The following is a 15641-nucleotide window of genomic DNA, read 5'->3' as shown; positions in this document are numbered from 1 at the left end:
GCTGTGTACATCAACTGAGACCTGACTTCAATGGCTGAACGCTTCAGGATTTGCTCTCTCAGACAGAAGACTTCTGGAAGCGGGCGGTCCTAGGCTGTTCTACTGGCTTCCTGGAGTCACTGGGACCCACCTCTTTCTGTGACCCTGACTCATTGCTTTGTATTTCCAGAGTTGCCTCATGGTCATGGCTCCTGGAGCTCCAGCCATTGCACTTTAGACAAAAGGAAAGGAAAGGAAAGGAAAGGAAAGGAAAGGAAAGGAAAGGAAAGGAAAGGAAAGGAAAGGAAAGGAAGGAAAGGAAAGGAAAGGAAGAAAAAGGGCTTATCACTTCCTTTTAAGGCGCTTTCCCCAAAGTTCCATGCTAATATTTCTTTTTGTGTGTCTTTGACATTGAACTTCACTAGTTGGCCAAAGCTACAAAAGGGGTTGGAGGAGAGAGGTTTCAACTGGCTACACTGCTTCCCTAAACTACACAGGGTTCTGCCACCTGTGCACAGGGAAATGGATATTGAGTAGGAATTAGTCTCTGTCCCAGCTCTGAAATCAAATTCTTATTTTCTGGAAACTATGGCCCTCAGAGACACACTTGACCTAGAAGCAGAACCCTGTGTGACTCCCACTGGGAACTTTAAGCTTTAGGATCTGAAAACTCCAAATGGCACCCCCTGGGAAGATTCTAAGCTCCGTGCAAATTTCCTTTTAGTACAATCTTTTTAACTTTCATTTTGGGAAGCTCTATCCTTTTTGCTGTTCTTCTTGCACATTGCAGTCATTTTCTGCTATCTCTAAAGTCCCGTGCTGAGGAGAAATGGAGAGAGTGCAGTTGCTGTGAGCTTGATGTCTTTTCTTCCACTCATTAACCGGCGCTGGTTGGCAATGTGCTCATTTCCCTAAGAATGAAAACTCACTTGGTCCAAGGACTGAGGGGTCATGCTGTGTCTGCTAAAGTTCTAGGTACACATTGGCTCCTTTTGGCTGAACTGTGAGCCCCCAGACTGAAGCACCACAGGCGGTATTGGTCAATGTTAGAGTCAGGCCATGACTCTTCGCAGGAAGCACTGAGAATTCTAATGGCAGCAGTTCCCCTCCAAACAAGGGACAAAGGTGTGTACACATGTGCCCTGGTGACAACAGTGCTTAAGAGGACCATGGAAGATTTCAAAGCCAGTAGTACTCGAGTCTGCCAGGATGCATGTGTATGTATATATAACTTATTGGGGGGGAGAAAGAGTGAAGGGGTGAGAAAGAGGGAAGGAAGGGGAGAAAGAGAGAAAAGAAAGAGAATGGTGTGCCAGGGCCTCCTGCCAATACAGATGAACTCCAGATGCATGCACCACTGGCTTTATGTGGGTATTGGGGAATTGAACCCAGGCTGTCAGGTTTGGCAAGCAAGCATGTTTAACTGCTGGGCCATCTCATCTCTCCATCCCCTAGGATAAATATATATACATACATATATATGTGTGTGTGTGTGTGTGTGTGTATGTACAGATATAGATATATATAGAGAGATATATAGATATATAAAATATATTTTTTGCCACAAAGAATCAATCATTTTGAAGCATCATTTTTCTTTTTGAAGTATCATTATGGTTTTTGCCTTTGAAATTAGTGCTTTGGCTCACATTGTATACTATCTGTTACCTAAATTACTCCAACAAACGTTAGCTAGTCTAGAGAAAATCTCTGATCCCCCAAGCAGGTCTGAATTCCCTGGGACTCCTCTCTAGTTACATGCAGTTGGTGTTTGTTGAATGAATCTATAGCTATTTCTGGTACTGGCTTCTAGTAGCTTCCATTTTTGTTGTTTTGAGAGGTAGTATAAAACCTCAGCTCCTAGTGTCTGAGTGTGGTGGAATTAGGAGCTGGGAGGCTGAAAACAAGACAGGAGGTGTGGATTACAGGCATATAATACCATGAGGCAGAAGTGGCCTCATTTCTCCCTGGCCTTATCTTGCTCTCAGTCTATATAGGCTATTTGGCAAATGGAATCCACTTTGCTTCTTCCAAAAGTCACTATGACATCTACTAAAAAATGATTTTTTTTTTGTGTGTGTGTGTGTGTGAAAAGCTTTAGCTGTGGAATCTTACAGAACTGGTGCAATCTTTCACAAGGTGCCTAAGTCTTTTAAATTCTGTTCTCACTTCCAAGTTGGGATCACACAATAGTATTTATGTTGAGAGTGTAGAAAACTCATAGTGCATTGAAGTACAGCGTCTGTTACTGTGATAAGCGCTGCAGGTCGCCATTGGATTGTCAGTTACCAACAGTTCCAGTTCCTCTGTGGGCTGAGGCTACGTGACTGAGTGGCCACGCCACCATTCAAGATGGTGACTGCTATGGCAGTCCCAGACCTGGAGCGGAGCTTTAGATTTCCAATTCCATGATAGACCTTTCAGTGTAGCACATTGTAGCTCACCTTAAGTCACGACAGCACACCTTAGTGTCGGCCTGTCAAACCATTCCTTACATCTCACATGCAGTTTAAGTCAGAAGGTTAGAATCTGGCTTCTCCAGTTACGGGTCATATTCTGGGTAGGGCAAGTCACCTGGTCTCTCTGATTCTATGTAGCTTCATTTGTCATGGGGCGCACCTTCACACCTTCCTCATGAGACCCTTCTGTAAGCAGGTAAAATTAAATGTGCTGTTATCTGCCACATTCCATGACTCCCACCCTATTTTTGGTGCTAGGAGTAGAGCCCAAGGTCTATGTGTGCTGGCGTGTCCTATACTACTGACTACATCCCCACCCTAAAGCGTGTTTCACATTTGTGCTTGACAACTCTGTATCTTTTATTTTATTTTTATTTAGTTTATTTATTTCACAGAGAAAGGGGGAGAGAGAAAATGGGCATGCCAGGGCCTCCAGCCACTGCAAAAGAACTCTAGACACATATGCCCCCCTGTGCTTCTGGCTAATATGGATCCTGGGGAATTGAACCTGGGTCTTTTGGCTTTGCAGGCAGATGCCTTAACTGCTAAGCCATCCCTCCAGCCTGACACTCCATATCTCTCACTCAGTAATATTTGCTCCACTTCTTTTCTTTCTCATCCCCTACCTTCCTTTCTCAGTGTACCACCCACAAGAAGGCTTTTACCTTGCATAGTTGGGTAGAGAAGGTTTCTTTTCCTTCTATGGTCTTGTTAAGCACTGCATTTGTCATCAGGGCACATGTGCACACCTTTAACCAAAAGGTGGAATCTCTCCAAATAGGTGGGTGACCTGGAAGTCATTTCAGTGCCAGTGCAGAGCAGTTGGTACAACCTTGCTTATGCTCACATGATGAGCTGGGCTTGGTGGGCCATCTAGTGTGGGTTCCATTCACCTTACAAGAAAGAGAGTCAAACAAACAAACAAACAAACAAACAAAAAAACACCTTAAAAACACTTCAAGTGGGCTGGAGAGATTGCTTAGTGGTTAAGGCACTTGCCTACAAAGCCTAATGACCAGAGTTAGATTCTCCAGTACCTAGGCAAAGTGGCACATGCCTCTGGAGTTCGTTTGCTGTCTCTCCTTGAAAATCAATCAATAAAAATATATTCAAAAAGTTTTAGGACTGGAGAGATGGCTTAGCAGTTAAGGCATTTGCCTGCGAAGCCTAAGGACCCAGGTTTGATTCCCCAGGACCCATGTAAGTCAGGTGCACATGGTAACACATGTGTTTGTTTGCAATGGTTAGAGGTCCTGGCATGCCCATTCTCTCTCTCTCTCTATGAATAAGTTAATATAAAAGTTTAAAAAAATACTTCTAGTATTTTAGTTTTTACCATAATCTAATTAAGCCAATCTCTCAGGTTTTTGCAACACTTGTTTTAGTGGCACAATTGATTGGAACCATTGCTCTTTGGAAATGAATTGAAGATATTGTAATCCTGGCTCCAACCTCATATTGACCAGTTGTTTTCATTGACTAATAAAAGATGAGGCAAGGGATTCATGCCTCCCAGATGCTCACCCTCACATGCTGGGGAGTGCTTATTTAGGCAGTAACCATGGTGTGGTTTTAAAATGGAAAAGGAGGAGAAAGTATGTCCTGATGAGCAGGAAACACTCGCCATAAGAAGTCCACATTACCAGTGAGCATAGGTGTAACTGCTTTCAGAGGAAAACCAGAATGATGCGTGAGGTGTTTTTCAAGCTACCTTGATTCTTATTCCTCTAGTTGTTGCCTCAGACTCGCCATGTTCTTGCTTGTGAATGTGTGTGTATGGCATATGTGTGGGTATGTGCCCCTGTGATGCTCACATGTGCTCATCTGGGCTGGCTGGATCCATTCCTCTTTGAGCTGGAGTCTCTTACTGATCCCAGAGCTTGCTGGTTTTTTCCACAGGCTCTGGTAATTCCCAGGTCTCTGCTCCCCTACTGAGCTGGGGTTACAGGTGTGCATGGCCACACCCAGCTGTTTAACATGGGTTCTGGAGATTCAGACTCAGGTGGTCTCAGGCCCCCTCAGGCTTTCATGTTTGTATAGGAAGCACACTTAACCACTGAGACATCTCTCCAGCCCCGTGGTGGTATTTTCATATACTAAAAGGCCAGAACTGGGTTTGATGTAGGTGTAATCACTCCGGTCAGAGAGAACAAACCAAGCACAAGCCAGAGTGCCGTCAATTACAAGAAGATCCACTTCCACCGGCTTATGATGAGGTACTTCCAGCGGCAGACCACGTTCTGGAGAGTGTATCAGGAGCTGCCGTGGCACCTGAAGATGAGTGAGTGCTGGGACGGCCTGTGCAGCTTTGTCACCAGCCCCAGGTCAGTCCCGCCAGCTTGCCGTCACTATGCTAATGTCACTCTAGTGACATGACTCCTCTGAGCAAGTTGTCTACATTTGTTCCATCAACCCCCATCATTCCTTCTGGTGGGCCCATTGTGTGGCATCTACCTCTGTGGTGGGTGGATCCCTGGGATCTTCTATTTGATCTGTCACATTTCTCTGCATTTCCTCTTCCTCTAAATGTTCTTGGCTTTCTGGATAGAGAAGCTCTGAGGAGGAGAATCGGTCAAGGATCAAGAATGAGCCATGCTTTCACCTAGGTCCTCCTATCTTTTCCCAGCTAACTCCTTCTCTGGATCTCTCATCTCTACTTCCTCCTTCCTTTCCTCCACACATGAATTCAGCAAACCCATTGAGGTCACACAGTGCCTCTCACACTGTATTAGGCCTTGGGAGGCATAAAAGGAACTGTGATACAGTCCCAAGATCTTCTTTGCTTTCCATGTTGGTGGGTGGGGGAGGATAAGCCATTTTGCTTGCATGATTGACAAGGGGTCCCTTTGTCTGGTAGGTAGATCCAGGGAGCCTGTTCAGAGGAGTGACATTCTGGTCAGGAGGGGAGATGGCACTGACTGTGGCATGAAAAGCTCATGTTCATCTGGTGACCAATCAACATACAGTTAGCTAGGAAGTTTAGGCTGGGCATGGTGGTACATGCCTTGGGAGGCAGAGGAAGGGGGATTACCATGAGTTTGAGGTCATCCTGCCCTGAAACTACAGACTGAATTCCTAGTCAGCCTGGGCTAGTGTGAGACACTGCCTTGAGAAAAAAAAAAAAAAAAAAGTGGTGGGGGCTGGGGGTAGGTTTGGACTAAGCTAAAGAAATGTGAACATAGAAGAATGGTGTAAAATACTAAAATGATTCATATGAACACTGTGTCACAAGTATCATAGATTTTATATCAAAAATTCGCAACCCGAGCTTGTGGACAAGGCTGCACCTGGCCCACTACTGGAGCACGCTGCTGGGAGCTGGCTACGACGTGGCCCAGGCCTTCCTGCTCTCCGTGGGCAAGATCGAGGGAGAGCAGCACCAGACAGTGAGGAAGCGACCCACACTCTCAGGTATGCGAGCTGCCAGCCTTCCAGATCCATCCCTGGGTCGAGAGGGGACCAAGGCCAGCACTCCCCTGTAGTTCTCTCTCACAGTCCGTCTCTCAGACGGGCTCTCTGATTATTTCTCTGAACACTTCCAGGCAAAAGTTTCTCGAGTCAAGAAATCAGGAAAGATGGCTCAGTGGTTAAAGACTCTTGCTTGCAAAGTCTCCATGTCCATATTCACTTCCCCCACCACCCACGCAAAGCTGGGTACAAAAAGTGGCACAAATGTCTGGCATTTGTTTGCAGCACCAAGAGGCCCATAAACACACACACACACACACACACACACACACACACACACACACACACACACATCCCCTCTAGTTAATTAATTCAAAAGAAAGAAATTGGGAAGGAAGGAACTAATTCTGAAATGGTTCCTCTTTCTCTTCTTGCTGTAGCCCAGAGGTTAATCCATAGTGCTCTTTTCTCCCTGTGCTTCCTCAGGACTTTAACCACACCCCTAGAACCTTCCTTCTTAGTCTCCATTTCCAACCTTCCCCTCCTTCTGGAGTGTCAGAATCCATTCCCATTTCATGAGCAGCATTGCTGGTGTTTAGTTTTGTTTTCAAACCCAGGGCCTGGAGCATGCCAGGCAAGTGCACTATCCCTGAGCCAAACTGCTCCATCACCAACTTTCCTGAGTGGCCTCTGCTGCTTCAGATTCAATAGGTACAAAACCTGAGTGACCTCAGGCTGTCCCCACAAATTGTTCTATGTTCCCTCTGTCTGCTAATGGCCACATCCCTCCCTCTCTCCATCACTCAGAGCTGACTGTACTGCTTGGGGCAGCCTTGGTCCACATTGAGGCAGCCTTTCCCTGAGTCTGTTTTGGTCTTGGGTTTGGACAGCACTTTGGGTAACACTTACTAGTGTTACCAAACAAACTGGCCCTAACACCTATAAGCTCTCCCCCGACAATACACTGCCTCCAGGAGGCTTCAATTTCCAATTGCCATCAGCTGGGAATCTAGCATTCAGAACACCTAAGCTTAGGGGGGACACCTGAATCAAATCACCACACAGGGCCTCAAATTTGCAGTTTTGTTGCCTCAGCCCTCTAAGTGCTGAGCACTTATTAAATGCCAGACTCACAAATACTCTATACATGTGTCATTTTTTATTTCATTCTCAAAGCTGCTGTTAATGCAAACCATCTTGACTGACATGAAGGAAACGGAATCTCAGATGAGGCATGTTCCCCCGAGGTCTCCCTGTAACTAGGAGTGATGGGGGGGCGGGGGGATTCTCTATCCCTGCACCCCGCTGGTCCTTGGCTAGTCTCTGCCTTTATTCTTATTATCTTTGTCATTGTCATGCTTATGACTTGTGTAATCTTGAAATCTGACTGAAACCTCCACGTGGAAATACCCGAGCGATACTCATGAAGATACAAGTGAGTTGGAAGATGCCAGGATCCACCCAGAAATGTGTCCATGCTTAGGGATGTGGGAGAAGGGTATGGAGCTGATGGAGGGGGTGGGGGCTGTTCTGAGCATCACAGGAGGCCAAGAACCAGCCAGAAGTTGATTAGATCTCCATGGTGGGCTAGAAGTTCTCTGGAGATGCTACATCTGCTCATTATGTGGTGGTTGTTATGGTGATAGAGGGGGTAGAAGTCCCATGGGAAGGAAGTCACCTAACACCTCAGTGAGGATTTCCTGGGTGCAAATGAGCCTAGTTCCCCCATGTGGCCTTTGAAGTAGGCGAGGACATCTACAGACCTCTTGTGGTGTGATGATGCTGTCCAGCAAACGTGGCTCATCTCTGTTACTCTGGACCCTCTAGGGCTACTCACCAGAGAATTCTGGCTTTTCTAACAGCTCATTCCACCTCCCTCTTCCTTGGCCCGCATGTTATCAAGGTTGAATTCTGTTGCTGTATTGGAAAGCAGCTGACTCTGATATAATAAGCTTGACTTCTGCAGCCCTGATGTAATTGCTTATTCATTCCACAATTCTGCTTTTGCAGCTGATTCTTTGGGAGGTTATTTCTATATAAAGAATCATATCATTTGTAAGCATTGCATATACCTTTTATTTACTTGTTATATTGTCCTAGTTGGGGCTTGCAGTATTGATGAACAGGCATATTGACAGGGGAAAGGCTAACCTCAGCTTTTTGTTAGCATCACCAGTGAGCTCAAGCCATCAATATTGTCTTTCATCTGTCCTGTGACTGCTAACAGCCATCACTGGCCTCCCACTTTAGTGTGGGTCCTTTGTCTACAGAGCAACTAGAAGGCAAATTTAAGAATGAAGCCAGGACAGGTGTGGCAGTGCACACCTTTAATCCCAGAACTCAGGAGGCAGAGGCAGGAGGATTGCTGTGAGTTCAAGGCCAGTCTGGGACTACAGAGTAAGTTCCAGGTCAGCCTAGGCTAGATGGAGATCCTACTTCCTCAAAAAGAGAAAAGAATAAAGTAGAAGTCAGTTCACTTGTCAGATTAGGATCATTCCAGTGGCCTACTATTGCTTTTACAATGAAACATAAGCTCTAAAGCCTAGCCCATAATATCCAACATAGCTCCAACTGTCTGGCCTTCTTTCTGCCCTTCAGTGATGCCTTTGAGTCTCGTTCCCTGTTTCCTATGCCAGTAGGGCTTGGATATCTGTGTCCCTAGTTCTTTCTGGCCTTTCGGCATGTCTTCCTTAATAAAATATCACACTTAGTCATGCTTTACCCTGTTAATGTGTGTTGTTGATTGCATAGCTTTGACTGCTACTTGGTATATATTTTTCTTCTTTTTTTTCAAGGTAGGGTCTCTTCTAGCCCAGGCTGACCTGGAATTCACTACGTAGTCTCAGGGTGGTCTTGAACTCACAGCAATCCTCCTGCCTCTGCCTCCAGAGTGTTGGAATTAAAGGCATGCTCCGCACTATTTGTTTTTTCTTTTAAAGTTATTGATCTCAGGTCCTTCTCACCCACTGGAATGGAAATTCCTTGAAAGTGAGACCCTTGCTGCCTGTCCAGGGCTGTGTCTCCATTCTTTGTTTGCCCTAGAGCCTTTGCACATGCTGTTCCATGTCCAGAATTTCCTGGGCTCTGTTCCCACTTGGCTACTGAACCTTCTGTTATGTCTGTTCAGTTGTCACTTCTGTTAAGGAACCCTTCTCAGTTTCTACCATCACCTAGTTCCTGGCTATTTTTATTGTTCTAATCTGTTTTTGGTCTGTGTGTTGCAGTCAGGTTCACATTGCTGGTAGAAATCACCCAACCAAGAGCAGCTTCTGGGAAAAAGAGGTTTATTTTGGCTTACAGGCTCGAGGGGAAGCTCCATGATGGCAGGGGAAAATGATGGCATGAGCAAAGGGTGGACATCACCCCCTGGACAACATAAGGTGGACAGCAGCAACAGGAGAGTGTGCCAAACACTGGCATGGGGAAACTGGATATAAAACCCATAAGCCCACCCCCAACAATACACTGCCTCCTATAGGTGTTAATTCCCAAATATCCATCAGCTGGGAACCTAGCATTCAGAACACCTAAGTTTATGGGGGACACCTGAATCAAGCCACTACATTCTGCACCTGGCCCCTATAAACTGATATCCATACATGATATAAAATGCAATGTATTCAGTCCAACTTTAAAAGTCGCCATAGTTTTTATCAATTCCAATGATGTTCATACATCCCCGTAGTCCAAGGTCTTTTAACTGAGCCATAATACCAAAACAATCCCCTAAAAACCCATAATGGGGCTGGAGAGATGGCTTAGTGGTTAAGTGCTTGCCTGTGAAGCCTAAGGACCCTGGTGTGAGGCTCAGTTCCCCAGGACCCACGTTAGCCAGATGCACAAGGGGACATATACATCTGGAGTTCATTTGCAGTGGCCAGAGGCCCTGGCATGCTCATTCTTTCTCTCTCTTTCTCTCCCCCTCTTTTCTGTCGTTCTCAAATAAGTAAGTAAGTAAGTAAATAAATAAATAAATAATGGCATGGCATAGAATAAACTTTCACACTGTAAAAGATGGCATTGAGCATAGCAAAGAAATATTCAACCAATACTAGATTTAAAACAACCAGGGCAAACATCAAACTCTGTAGCTTCAAGTCCAACAACTCTAGTCAGTGACAAATCTCCAAGACTGCTAATTCTAACCAGCAACAAGTCTCTGGCATTCCAATTCCGCCCCTCCAGCTAGGCTACTCACAGTCCTGGAAAACTTCATCTGGGGCTGGCAGCCCTCTCATTGGCAGCCATCTTGTGGTCCTGGCATCTCCACAGCAATCCATGGTCCATTCTCATGGCTCCATTGGGTCTCCTTCACACTACCCATGGCCATTTCCAAAGCACAAGACCATGTTTCAAACTCAATGACCCTCTCTTTCCTGCATTTCTTATACTCCACAATATCAGGTAGGGTGCCAGTTTGTTAATTCAGGAGGGGAATAAAGCAGACTTTGAAGAACAGGACACTCCTTGAGCACTCAGGCCCCTTCAAAAGAGTCGACATTCTTCCTGCTGCCCCAGCACAGGTCAGCTGGCCCAATCTATCTCAAAGGTTGTAATCTCTCAATTGCAGCTGAACGGACAGCAGTTTACCCAAAGATTTTTCTTTCTGTGCCATATCCCTCTGCTCACACCAGTTCATTTCTATGCAAAACAACCTTGCACAACTTCTCAGGACCCGGGCATAACAGCAAGCTTCTCACACAAACTGCTAGCCCAGTCCAAGCAAAGCTCTTTCTTACCCTCATAAGCCAAATCTCACAGTCCATAGTTCTTACTGCATTCAGGTCTTCCAACTCTGACCAGAATAGTCCATCAAGCTGTACTTAGGCCAAGGTTTCAAATCCCTCCACATTCCTCTTGAAAATCAGCTCCAAAAAGCCAAAGCCACACAGTCAGGTGTCTAGCAGCAATCCCACTCCTCAGTACCACTTTGCTGTTGCAGTCAGGTTCATATTGCTGGTAGAAATCACCTGACCAAGAGCAGCTTATAAAAAGAGATTTATTTTGGCTTACAGGCTTGAGGGGAAGCTTCACAATGGCAGGGATGGCATGAGCAGAGGGTGGACATCACCCCCTGGCCCACATTACGTGGACAACAGGAACAGGAGAATGTGCCAAACACTGGCTTGGGGAAACTGGCCATAACACCCATAAGCCCACCCCCAATAATATACTCCCTCCAGGAAGTGTTAATTCCCAAATCACCATCAGCTGGGAACCTAGCATTCAGAACACCTAGGGGACGTCTGAATCAAACCACCAGTGTGTGTATATAAGCCATCAGGCATTTGCTTCAGTTGCTCTCTACCTTATTTACTTTTTTTAATCAGGGTCTTACTCTAGCCCAAGCTGACCTGGAACTCACTCTGCAGCCCACTTGTGGTGATTCTCCTACCTTAGCTTCCTTAATGCTGGGATTAAAGGTGTGAGCCACCAAGCCCAATTCCACCTTAGTTTGTGAGATGGGTCTCTCACTGAGCCTAGAGTTAACAAATTCTACCAGTTTACCTAGCCTGTAAGCTCTAGGGATCCTCTTGTCTCCACCTTGTGAGTGCTGGGCTTACAGGTGCATGCCATCAACTCCAACATTTTACATGGGTGCTGGGGATCTGAACTCAGGTCCTCATGCCCCAGGCTCATATATTAACTTATAATGAAAACAATTCCATGTTCTCATTTCTTCTCTATATTGGTGCTAATTAAATGACCATGAGCATGTGGTCAGTGGGACATAGGGGTTCATGCACAAGATTTCTTACAACATGTAAGCTGGTGAATTAGTGTTAAAAACGATGGTAGACACCATCCATTCCAACCTTGAGTTCTTTTAAAGTATTTTATTTACTTATTTGAGAGAGAGAGAATGGGCACACCAGGGCCTCTAATTGCTGCAAATGAAGTCCAAATGCATGTGCCACCTTGTGCATCTGGCTTACGAGGGTACTAGGGAATTGAACCTGGGTCCTTAGGCTTCACAGGCAAGCATCTCAACTGCTAAGCCATTTCTTCAGCCTCCAACCTGAGTTTTCTTTTCTTTCTTTTTTTTTTTTTTTCCAAGGTAGGGTTTCACTCTTGTCTAGGCTGGTCTGGAATTCACTGTGTAGTCTCAGGGTGGCCTTAAACTCGTGGAGATCCTCCTACCTCTGCCTCCTAAATGCTGGGATTAAAGGCGTGCACCACCACGCCCGGCAATAACCAGCCTGAGTTCTTGACAGGCCTCTGGACCCACAATCCTCCTGGAGTATACACAAGTCTGCATCCCTCCATTGTCCTTCCCTCCCAATCTCATCTGCCTGCTTGGAGTGGCTGCTTGTGGTTCTGAGCTATCTTCATCTCCTGATTCTCCATTTGCTTCTCATTCCCACCTAAGGCCCCTTGCCTTGCTGGCCTTTGTGGGCAAATGTCTTGGACACAGGTCCTCAGCATCTCTCTCCCTTTGCTGCGTTTGCATTTTTGCCCTTTGACCTAAAGCTCCCTAGCTTAGTCTAGTTAGTCTGCCATTCTGGGAATGTGGTCTGATTGCTTTTTCAGAGCCTAGGATGCTGCCTGACTTGATACAGTTTTACTCTGTGCATGACTGTGACTCCCAGGAAAATAGGCAGCATATAGATGTATAGTATACAGATCAGATCACAGTGTATTCTCACTTGTGTATACACACACACACACACACACACACATTCACTAGTAATTTGCTTGATTCTTTGCTTTTTGTCTTTTTGTAGTACTAAGGTTTGACCTAAGGGCTCATACATGCAGACAAGTACTCTACTACTCTGCTACATTCCCAGCCTTTGTTCTTTTACTTTAAAACATATATTTTATTTTTATTTATTGATTTGACAGAGAAAGAGGTAGAGAGAGAGAATGGGTGCACCAGGGCTTCCAGCCACTGCAAATGAACTCTGGATGTGTGCGCCCCCTTGTGCATCTGGCTATCGTGTGTCCTGAGGAATCGAACCTGGGTCCTTTGGCTTTGCAGGCAAATACCTTAATGGCTGATCCATCCCTCCATCCCTCTTTTACTTTTTATTTTAAGGCAAGGTCTTGCTAAGTTATCCAGGTTGGTTTTGAACTTCCTCTGTGGCCCAGGGTAGCCATGAACTTGTGATTCTCCTACTGAATCTCCTGAGTAGCTGGGATTCCAGGCCTGCCTGGTTCACCAGGCTCCTATTTTGTTCCAACATTTTCTTTCTGTTAAAGCTAGCAATTCAAAATAATTGCAACAGAGGGCAGAATTGTATAAGAAATATAAATTGAACTATTGTTTTTGCCTGAAATTCACTCCAAAACACAAGTAGTAGCTGTCCACGGATTGAACTATAGGATTTAAAACTTTATATCATTTTTTATTTGATTTACTTTATTTGATTATAGATTTTTCAAAGTCATCCTTTTAAAACACTTGGAAGATATGTAAAGTTCAATGAAAGTTGCAGTCTCCTGAACAAGACATTGAAGGAAGATGGGCATGGTGGCACATGCCTGTATTTTGGGAGACAGAGGCAGGAGGATTGCGAATCAAAGCTATCCTGGGATACATTTTTGGAGACTGTGTCTACACAAAGCAAAATAAACTCCCCCCAAACAAAATGGACAAAACACCAACATAAGGAAGGAGAAACTGGCCTGCAGGTCACCAGCAGGACTAAGCAGAGGGGCAGCTTGCTGTGTCCCAGGTGTGCATTAAGATGACTTACTTTTCCTCTCCTTCCAGTGCTGGAATGCAGCCTTTCCCAGGTCACCGCCACCGACAAGTGCCGAATGCTGCTTTTCATTGGGAGGTTTTTGAAGCTCATGGGCAAGACCAGTGATGCAGAAAGACTGTTCTTGAGTGTTGAGGGCAAGTTACTGCAGGTAAAGTGAGGAGCAAAAAATGAAGTCTACCAAACTTTATTCCTTTGGTGTCATTTTTCAAAATTAATTAATTTGCAAGGAGAGAGAGAATGAGAATGAGTGCACCAGGGCCTCCAGATGCATGTGCCGTTCAGCGCATCTGGCTTTACATGGGTACCGGGGAATCGAACCCAAGGTTGTTAGGTTTTGCAGGCAAGTTCTTTTACTGCTGAGCTGTGGCTCCAGCCCTTTGGGTATTATTCCAGATTCTACAAATAGGGAGTCAGTTTATTTGTCCATGGGTGAGGAATTAACTCCAACCCACTGGATTCTGTGGTTCCCTATTATGACTATGGAATTGCCCCAGTTATGGAATTTCCCTCTGCATCTCCCCTCCACAAGGTCCATATTTTCTTTTAAAAATTCATTTGCATGTGCACGCACTTGCATATGTATGGGTGTGCCAGGGTCTCTTGCCAGTGCAGACTAATGCCTGTCCAGCTTTATGTGGGTGGCTGGGAAATTGAACCCAGGCTGGCAGGCTTTGCAAGAAAATGTTTTGGTCTCATTCCTCCGTCCTCTGGTATTTCACAATTGATACACTGGGCACCAAGAAAACCAAAGGACAGACCTATGAAGGGGTGTCAGTGTGTGTGCCCCACAAAGGCAGGCTTGTTAAGGGAACTCAGAGCAGAGCTTTGCAACCAGGCAGATCTGGATTTCTCTCACATTCTACTTTTGACTCGCCATGTGAATGTGGGTGATTATTTTTTAGCCTCCCTGGTTTCCCCACCTGTAACAAAGCAGTCATCAGTCTGGGTTCTCAGGGTGGCAAGAGCTTAGTTCAGCCAGTGCCCCAGCAAGGTGACTAGTGTAGGCCTGAGCCCATAGTGAGGCGATTCGCGTTTCACCACCGCTGTGAACATTAGCATGTGTTCACTGAGTGCCTGGTATGTGGATTGTGGGATCTCTGCCTACAAAGAGTTGATGGTCTGGCATAGGAAGAGGGGAAGAAGAACTGACACCCTAGGACACTGGATGTGCCAGTGGGCATCGCATGCAAGGTTGCAGGGGACCATGTGGTTTGGGGGTTCCTTGAGCACTGGCAGCCTCCCTGTGACTGATGGGAAATGTGACTGACACACAGAGGAATCAAGGAGACCCTGAGAACACGTGACTGTAGGACATGGAAGGGAAATGGAAAGAGGAGGTTGGGTTGGGGGAGGAAGACCATCAAGTGTTTGGTTCAGGAAAAGCATCCGAGGGGGATATCCAGTTAGCTGAGGAAATGGAGGACAGGAAGTCCAGAGAGATTGGGAGCGCTGAGGAGACAAGGTCTCCAACTAGCCGCGGGAGCTGCTGTTGGGGGATTGCAGACAATGCGAAGGAGGTAGATAGAAGAATCTGTGAAGAGGAAGAGCCTAGAAGTGAATCAGGATATGATGATTTCCCCAAAATCATCCTCTAGGGATGTGTAAGAGAACGTGGGCTCACCTTGCTGGGGTGTTTCCCAGGCCAAGTACCTCAGTATCTCACAAGATACTCTGTCCAGAAGCTCCAGGTCAAAAGGTTAGTTGCTGGAAAATTAAATTACCATCAAGGAGTCAGGCTCAGTCAGCCATTGAGTGGGCTAACATCGCACCGCAGCATGAAGTATGGTATAGCCAGTAACCCAGAAAACGCCATTCATCATGCAGCACTTTCTTAGTTACTAAACACATTGCTATAGATTCTTGTACATATTAGATTTTCTCCAACAAGAAACTGGAGAGATTGCTCAGTGGTTAAAGGTGCTTTCTTGCAAAGACTGCCTGCCCTGGGTTTGATTCCCTAGTACCCATGTAAAGCAGATGCATAAAGTGGTGTATGTGCCTAGAGTTTGTTTACAGCCCTGGCAGGCCCATTCTTTCTCTGACACACAGCAATTAATACACATATATATGTATGGAGGTAGGGTCT

The 15641-nt window shown here is 45.7% G+C and overlaps 1 protein-coding gene across 1 annotated transcript in view; it reads left to right on the top strand.

Annotated features, from left to right (window-relative positions):
* LOC101593562 (tetratricopeptide repeat protein 41-like) overlaps positions 1-15641 on the top strand; it is an 80006-nt gene that overhangs the window by 33031 nt on the left and 31334 nt on the right. The window contains exons 8-10 of the mRNA XM_045152258.1: positions 4564-4762; positions 5671-5849; positions 13564-13703. Of these exons, the coding sequence (XP_045008193.1) occupies positions 4564-4762; positions 5671-5849; positions 13564-13703 (518 nt within the window). The remainder of the gene's footprint in view (positions 1-4563; positions 4763-5670; positions 5850-13563; positions 13704-15641) is intronic.

Source organism: Jaculus jaculus, chromosome 6 (assembly GCF_020740685.1).
Source record: "Jaculus jaculus isolate mJacJac1 chromosome 6, mJacJac1.mat.Y.cur, whole genome shotgun sequence".
Classification (NCBI taxonomy): Eukaryota; Metazoa; Chordata; class Mammalia; order Rodentia; family Dipodidae; genus Jaculus; species Jaculus jaculus.
Note: the sequence above shows the minus strand (reverse complement) of the source record. Positions and strands in the feature narration are given on the sequence as shown.